Raw genomic sequence first — 8,865 nt, 5'->3', positions numbered from 1 at the left:
GGGGCTCCAACATCACTGCAGATGGTGATTGCAGCCATGAAATTAAAAGACGCTTACTCCTTGGAAGAAAAGTTATGATCAACCTAGATAGCATATTAAAAAGCAGAGGCATTACTTTGTCAACAAAGGTCCACCTAGTCAAGGCTATGGTTTTTCCAGTAGTCATGTATGGATGTGAGAGGTGGGCTATAAAGAAAGTTGAGTGCCAAAGAATTGATGTTTTTGAACTGTGGTGTTGGAGAAGACTCTTGAGAGTCCCTTGGACTGCAAGGAGATCCAACCAGTCCATCCTAAAGGAGATCAGTCCTGGGTGTTCATTGGAAGGACTAATGTTGAAACTGATACTCCAATTCTTTGGCCACCTGATGCAAAGAACTGACATTTGAAAAGACCCTGATACTGGAAAAGATTGAGGGCAGGAGGAAAAGGGGACGACAGAGGATGAGATGCTTGGATGGCATCACTGACTCAATGGAGATGAGTTTGAGTAAACTCTGGGAGTTGGTGATGGACAGGGAGGCCTGGCGTGCTGCAGTCCATGGGGTCGCAGAGAGTTGGACACGACTGAGCGACTGAACAAAACTGAACTGAACCTTTCTCACTAGAGGCATTGGCTTTAATACCATTCATATGCTGATGCTTTGAAGATGCACATCTTTAGCTCCTATCTCTCTGAGATCCAGCTGCCTGGCTGATTGCTCTGCTAGGAAGTTTCACGATCTTCAAAACTTGATCTATTGATTGTTTTCGATAAACCTGTTTTCCACCCCATCCATGGTTTTCCCTGCCTTGTGAATAGAACCTTTACCCACTCAGCTGTTCAAGTCCCCAACAGAAGTCACTCCTGTCCTGCTGTTTCCCCGACACCTGCAGTCAATCAATGAGTGAGTCCTTTTGGGTCCACCTTCAACATGTAGATAAAATCCATTTACTTCTCTTCATCCCCACTGCTATTCTCTTCCCTTGCCTTTTTGTCTTCTGCAACAGCCAGTTATCTTTAGGAAAAGTAACTTGGATAACTTATATGCAGAGTACATTATGTGAAATGCCAGGCTAAATGAAGCTCAAGCTGGTATCAAGATTGCCAGGAGAAATATCAACAGCCTCTGATATGCAGATGACACCACCCTAATGGCAGAAAGTGAAGAGGAATTAAAGAGCCTCTTGAAAGTGAAAGAGGAGAGTGAAAAAGCTGGATTAAAACTCAACATTCAAAAAAAGAAGATCATGGGATCCGATCCCATCCCTTCATGGCAAATAGAGGGGGAAATAATGGAAACAGTGACAGATTTTATTTTCTTGTGCTCCAAAATCAGTGCAGATGGTGACTGCAGCCATTAAATTAAAAGACGCTTGCTCCTTGGAAGAAAAGCTATGACAAACCTAAATAGTGTATTAAAAAGCAGAGATACCACTTTGCCTACAAAGGTCCATTTTTTCAAAGCTATAGTTTTTCCAGTAGTAATTATGGATGTGAGAGTTGGACCATAAAGAAGGATGAATGCTGAAGAATTGATGCTTTTGAACTGTGGTGTTGGAGGATTCTTGAGAGTCCCTTGGACTGCAAGGAGATAAAACCAGTCAATCCTAAAGGAAATCAGTCCTGAATATTCATTGGAAGGACTGATGCTGAAGATGACGCTCCAATACTTTAGCCACCTGATGCCAAGAGCCAAGTAATTGGAAAAGAGCCTGATGCTGGGAAAGATTGAAGGCAGGAGGAGGAGGGGACGACAGAGGAAGAGATGGTTGGATTGCACCATCGACTCAATAGACATGAGTTCGTGCAAACTCTGGGAGATAGTGAAGAACAGGGAAGCCTGGTGTGCTGTGGTCCACGGGGTCACAAAGAGTTGGACGTGATTGAGCCACTGATCAACAACAACCTGGATAATGTCATTCCTGCTAAAAATGCTTTAGTCAATCAACAGATACTCTGAGATCCAAACTACAGGTCCCGGGAAAAGAGCAGACTGACTTCCTGCCTTCAAAAAGCTTGCGTTCTAGTGGGGACGAGTGGCAATAAGCATATCATGACACATATAAAGTACTTCGGGGATGATAAGAGCCATGAAGAAAGTAACAGTAGAAAGTGACAAAGGTGGGGGAGGGTACTTGGGAGCGAGGTGGGCAGAGGTGTCCTCTGGAGAACAGAGCAGCTCCCTCACCGCCCATTCCAGCCTCTGCCTGGGACAACTAAAACTACACTTCCCAGACTCCTTTTCAGTTAGGGTTCTGAATGCAATTTGCATCCCACCCCTCAGACATACTTGCAGAGACCTTAATTTGGAGCTGTGTTAAGTAGCGAAAGAAGGACAGGCCCAGAGCATCCACCTTGCTGGTGCTGATCCAAACAGAGGCAACACAGCCCAGTTGTGGCAGCAGCTTCCCCTTGAGCTGAAGCCAGCAGGAGCCTTGGTGGTCACTTCTTTGGAAGTCCTCCCTGGAACTTCAGCCATCCCATGGCTGGAAAATTCATGACTTCTATAGGTACCCTTCCCCCACTCCCCACCATGGACTCATGTCTAATATTTAATCAGGATAGAGGTTCTGTCAAAATCTGAGACCAGCCACCACTGGGGGAAGCAAGCATAGGTAGTGAGCCAAGGACAGAATGCCAAGAGCTAAAGGAAGCTGGGAAGGGGACTCTTGCCTTATAGATGGGAGCGTCTGGTCCTTCAAACTGGAGACCTGGAGGATACAAGGAAAAGGACAATCAACACCATTTGAGAGGATGCCCTCACCTTCCTGTCTGACTCCTACATGTCCCTCTGGAGTCATCTCAAGTGTCACCTACCCAGGGTGTTTGCTGGCCACCCCCCCTTCCCAGGGCTCCATCAGATGGTGTCCCATGGTCCTCCTCAAACTCTGGTGGTGCTAAAGCCTCTGCTGCCCACCGTCAGTTTTGGATGGGTGCTGTGAATTAATCCAGTCCCTTCCAGATATCTCTGGTACTGAAGAGAAGAAAGCAATAGATAAATAATGAATCATCCATATATGAGTTCCCCTAAATAGTCAAATTCAGAGAGACAGAAAATAGAATGGTGGTTGCCAGGGGCTGAGGGGCAAAAGGGAGTTAATGTTACATGGATACAGAGTTTCAGTTGGGAGGGTGAAACGTTCTAGAGATGGATGCTGGTTGTAGAACAATGTAAATATACTTAATGCTACAGAACTGGACACTTAAAAATGGGTAAAATCGTAAATTTTATGTTATGTGTATTTATCCACAATGAAAGAAAAAGAGCTATGCGAATTGGCAAATCCTTTTTAAATGACTATTCAAAAACACTAGCAATTTATCCCAAATGTTTTTCACTTTAGCATCTATCTCTGTTCTTATGACTAATTCAAGCTCTAATTCAAACATATCCTCCCTATGCCCTCTTAGATAACTTACTAAACTCATCTGTGAAGTCAGCAAAATAATATTTACCTCACAGAGAAGTGACGCTGAACTAACTAGAAGAGTGTGTAAAAACCAGTCGTGGAAGGGAGTTTTAACTGGCATAGACATCCTTTTCCTATGCACTCCGTGGAGGCGGGCTCATGCTTTGATGCTGGAGGACACCGAGCAGCCCACTACACCCTAAGGTTCCTCAAGGCACCTAGGTTTCTGTCCTCTTCTATGTTATCTCAGATCCCCATGGAGGTCACAGCTACTAAGGGTGATTCCCAGTGATGGAAAGAGTGAGACCAACATTAAATGAAGTCATGTCAAGCTTTGTGCACTGTGCTGGATACACAGCATGAACGACTGTTGCCTTCTGCTCCCACCTTTCGCTTCAGAAGGAATAAGAAGAAAGTTGTTTCAGTCTTCTGAGTGGAGCGGTACCTACCCGGGATGGGAATTGTGTGCAGGGGCATCACCTCCACTCCGTGGACCGGGTACCCAAAGGGGAGGTTGGCCTGAGCCAGCAGGGGTGGTGGGCGAGGCAGCCCTTCTCTGTAGGGAAACAAAACCATTAGCAGCTGCCTTGACACCTGTCCCTGGTTAGTTCTTAAAGTGATATCTGTACCCAGAGCTTTGTGCTGCCAGTGGGGAGGAATCATTCATAGATGGTCCCAATCTGCCCTCCATTCTCTCGCCCCTTTATTCCTGCTCCTCTCGCCAACCTCTAACTCTACAAAGAATTGAAGCAGATTACAACAAAGCACATTCAAAATCAAAACCACAACTAGCAGGACCTTCCTGGGGGTAAAGAATCTGCCTGTCAGTGCAGGCGACTCGTATTTAACACCTGGTCCACGTGCCATAGGGCAACTAAGCCCATGTGCCCCAACTACTGAGTTCACACTCCCTAGAGCCCATGCCACCGCAATAAGAACCCCACGCACCGCATGTAGAGAGTAGCCCCCACTCACCGCAACTAGAGAAAAGCCCATGTAGCAATGAAGAACCAGCACAGCCAAAACAAAACAAAACAAAAAAAGTGAAGGGGAATTCCTTGGTGGTCCACTGGTTAGCGCTCTCAAACTGCCGATGGTCCAGGTTCAACCCCTAGTTGGGGAACTAAAATTCCACATGCCACCAAGAACGGCAGAATAATAATACGACAGCACTCAGCATCTGCGGCTCTTACTGAGGCATCATCACCGATCCAGTGAACACGAACTTGGGCAAACTTCAGGAGATGGTGAGGGACAGGGAGGCCTGGCGTGCTGCAGTCCATGGGGTCGCAAAGAGTTGGACACGACTGCGTGGCTGAACAACAAAAATTACTGAGGCAGCAGGCATCCCAGGCAGTAAGAGTGGCACCACCAGGCTCCTTTCCTGGGAACTACACGCAGCATCTCAGCATCAAGCTACTGTAGCTTTGGCATCTGTGCTTTATCTCAATTTATTTTGTGCATTCCATTAGCAAGATGCGTCCAGAGGTAATTGTTTCTTCGCTTTACACCATTTCATTTTATGAAAAATTTCATAGAAACTGTCTACATTCAGATAGTAAGAGAAACTTGTATATGTATAGAAGGATATTGTTGTTGTTTAGCCCCTAAGTCATGTCTGACTCCTTTGTGACTTCATGGACTGTAGCCCACCAGGCTCCTCTCTCCATGGGATTTCCCAAGCAAGAATACTGGAGTGGGCTGCCATTTCCTTCTCCAGGGGATCTTCCCAATCCATGGATAGAACCCAGGTCTCCTGCATTGCATGAGGATTCTTTATCGCTGAGCCAGCAGGGAAACCCATCTGTATAGAGGGCTGTGTGTGTGTGTTAGGTCCTCAGTTGTGTCCGACTCTTTGCGACCCCAAGGACTGTAGCCAGCTAGGCTCCACGGTCCATGGCATTCTCCAGGCAAGAATACTGGAATGGTTCCCCATTTCCTTCTCCAGGGGACCTTCCCAACCCAAGGATCAAACCCAGATCTCCTGCATTGCAGGCTGATTCTTTACCATCTGAGCCACCAGGGAAGACTCCTGAGAAACCAAGGCAACCCATATAGAATGTTACCTTTGGTATAAAAGAAATATTCTCAACCACAAATAGGATTAAGAAAGGAGGAAGTAGTCGTAGAATTAGTAGTAAATAGAAAGAAAACTAAACAAATGAAAGAATGAGACAGTTAATTCCAGGCAAACCGAAGCATTACATACAAAAGGAAATGTAAGAAAGGAAATGTAATATAGTACAACAACCTCCGATAAGCAGATGATACCACTATAAAGGCAGAAAGTGAAGAGAAACTACAGAGTTGATGAAGGTGAAAGATCAGAAGAGTGAAAAAGCTGGCTTAAAGCATAACATTCAATCCCTTGAAGGAGGGCATGGCAACTCACTCCAGTATTCTTGCCTAGAGAATCCCCATGGACAGAGGAGCTGGGTGGGCTACAGTCCATGGGGTCACAAAGAGTCAGACATGACTGAGTGACTAAGCGCACGCGTGCGCGCGTACACACATACACACACACACATTTTCCTGTAGTCATGTACAGATGTGAGAGTTCAACCACAAAGAAGGCTGAGAGCTGAAGAATTGATTCTTTCAAACTGTGGTGCTGGAGAAGACTGTTGAGAATCTCTTGGACTGCAAGGATGAAATCAAACCAGTCCATCCTAAAGGAAATCAACCCTGAATATTCATTGGAAGGACTGATGCTGAAGCTCCAATACTTTGGTCATCTGATGTGAGGAGCTGACTCACTGGAAAAGACCTTGATGCTGGGAAAGACTGAAGGCAGGAGGAGAAGGGGATGACAGAGGATGAGGTGGTTAGACAGCATCACCCACTCGACGGACACAAATCTAAGCAAACTCTAGGAGATAGTGAAGGACAGGAGAGCAGTCCACGGGGTTACAAAGAGTCTGACATGACTTATCGACTGAACAACAAACAACAACATATGGCTTAACTGGGAGGCACAGTCATTCAGTCATAAAATGGAAATATTAAATGTTGAATTAACCAAAAATTACACAGAGTGTGAAAGTGTACAAGAGGAGAAATCAAGAACTGAACTATGTTCATCTACTATAACAAGCAAAATGGATAATGTCTAATGTTGAGAAATTTGGAGTTAACAGTATAAGCATTTTACTTAGAAATATGGTGATAATTCCAGAGGAAACAGCTCGAAATGTTAGATGAGGATAGTGGCCTCTGAGGAGTAGGACTGGGAAGTAGGGAGCGGGGTTAGGTCTTTTAGTATCATTTGCCTTGAAACAGTATACACATATTATTTGACTTTTTTTAAATGCTTTTAAATTTAAAAAAAAAAAGGAAAAGAAAAGAACAGGAGACTCCAAACTAGCAGTAAAAGCTAGTAGAGTGTGAGAAAATTGGGGAACCCACTTCTTTTTCTCACCTTGTCAAACCACACTCTAAGACCCTAATTTCATCAAAGACTGCACAGAGGGGAATATTACTGGCAATTATTTGACCACATCCTGAAATGTCTGGGTTTTTTCAAAAACAGAACAGGGACTTAGCTGGTGGTCCAGTGGCTAAGACTCCTCATTACCAATGCAGGCAAGGGGTCTGGGTTTGATGCCTGGTCGGAGAAGGCAATGGCAACCCTCTCCAGTACTCTTGCCTGGAAAATCCCATGGAGCCTGGTAGGCTGCAGTCCATGGGGTCGCAAAGAGTCAGACACGACTGAGCGACTTCACTTTCGAAGAATCCCAGGGACGGGGGAGCCTGGTGGGCTGCCATCTATGGGATCGCACAGAGTCGGACATGACTGAAGCAACTCAGCAGCAGTAGCAGCAGCAGGGAATGCTACTAAAAAAAAAAAAAGAATCCCACACGTGGCAGCTAAGACTCCACTCAGCCAAATAAATAAATACAAATATTCAAAATAAAATAAAAATAAATAAAGCAGAACAAAGAACTTGAGTTCTCCAGGAAGCAGACGCCGAGCAGCTTTTGAGGACATAGTGTTATTGGGTGACAATTCTAAGAAGCGTAGGCAGAGGCAGGGTGAGGGGAGGAAGCCCACAAGGGTGAACTATGAGCTCATGGGACTGCTGCGAGCAGTTGGGTTCAGTCCTGAACAGAACCTGTCTCAGAGTTCTCCTGACCACGAATGAGACAGCTGGGGTATTTATCCACTAACTCCTGCTGCTGCTGCTAAGTTGCTTCAGTCATGTCTGACTCTGTGCAACCCCATAGACGGCAGCCCACCAGGCTCCCCCATCCCTGGGATTCTCCAGGCAAGAACACTGGAGTGGGTTGCCATTTCCTTCTCCAATGCATGAAAGTGAAGAGTGAAAGTGAAGTTGCTCAGTCGTGTCTGACTCTTCGCGACCCCATGGACTGCAGCCTACCAGGCTCCTGCGTCCATGGGATTTTCCAGGCAAGAGTACTGGAGTGGGGTGCCACTAACTCCTACCCACCATCAACTGAGGGCCACCCCCAGAGCTGTTCATTCCCAACCGCTGCCCGTTTTTGTCCTGCTCCAGGAGGCCAGCACGCCTCCACAGAAGAGCAGGTCTCAGTGGGAAGGTGCAGGTGTGTGAGGTAAAGAACTGTCGGTGTGGAAGGGAAGGTCCATGAGGGCAGACAGGATGTGCAGGGGATACAGGGGGAGTGCTGACGCTCCCTGCCTTAGGACTGGAAGGAGCAGAACCTGCCTTTCCTTTGTCCAGGGCTGAAGTTTCTCAGGAAGGGGCTGGGATACACTGGACTGTGTGTCCTCCAAGAGGGAAAAGGGGAGAGAATTGAGGGGACAGAGGGAGCTGAGTGAGAGGGACCGTCCACATGAAACACTCTCTCTTCTCAGGCGCAGGACGGGAACACCCTTCCCTTGTATGGTATGAGGGAACATGTAGATAGGACTACTACTTCTTTTTTCCCACACTGCTGCTCTTTCAAGCTCCTTTCTTCATTGTTGCCTGGTGTGTATTTCGTGAAGTGAAGACAGGACCATTGGCAGACAGGGGTCTTCTGTTGCTGTTGTTGTTTTCAGTCACTCAGTTGTGTCTGACTCTTTGCGACCCCATGAACCGCAGCACGCCAGGCCTCCCTGTCCATCACCAACTCCCGGAGTTTACCCAAACTCATGTCCACTGAGTTGGTGATGCGATCTAACCATCTCATCTTGTGCTCCCCTTCTCCTCCTGCCTTCAATCTCTCCCAGCATCAAGGTGTTTTCCAATGAGTCAGCTCTTTGCATCAGGTGGCCAAAGTATTGGAGTTTCAGCTTCAGCATCAGTCCTTCCAATGAATATTCAGGACTGATTTCCTTTAGGATGGACTGGTTGGATCTCCTTGCAGTCCAAGGGACTCTCAAGAGTCTTCTCCACACCACAGTTCAAAAGCATCAGTTCTTTGGTGCTCAGCTTTCTTTATAGTCCAACTCTCACATCCATACATGACTGCTGGAAAAATCATAGCTTTGACTAAACAGACCTTTGTTGGCAA

The 8,865-nt window shown here is 46.4% G+C and overlaps 1 protein-coding gene across 1 annotated transcript in view; it reads right to left on the bottom strand.

Annotated features, from left to right (window-relative positions):
- B4GALNT2 (beta-1,4-N-acetyl-galactosaminyl transferase 2) overlaps window positions 1-8,865 on the bottom strand; it is a 74,537-nt gene that overhangs the window by 14,629 nt on the left and 51,043 nt on the right. Inside the window, exons 4-5 of the mRNA XM_010843152.1 lie at window positions 3,840-3,946; window positions 2,654-2,691 (exon numbers count right to left, since the gene is read on the bottom strand). Coding sequence (XP_010841454.1) covers window positions 2,654-2,691; window positions 3,840-3,946 — 145 coding nt within the window. The remainder of the gene's footprint in view (window positions 1-2,653; window positions 2,692-3,839; window positions 3,947-8,865) is intronic.

This window comes from Bison bison, unplaced genomic scaffold (assembly GCF_000754665.1).
Source record: "Bison bison bison isolate TAMUID 2011002044 unplaced genomic scaffold, Bison_UMD1.0 scf7180017864180, whole genome shotgun sequence".
Lineage (NCBI taxonomy): Eukaryota > Metazoa > Chordata > Mammalia > Artiodactyla > Bovidae > Bison > Bison bison.
Note: the sequence above shows the minus strand (reverse complement) of the source record. Positions and strands in the feature narration are given on the sequence as shown.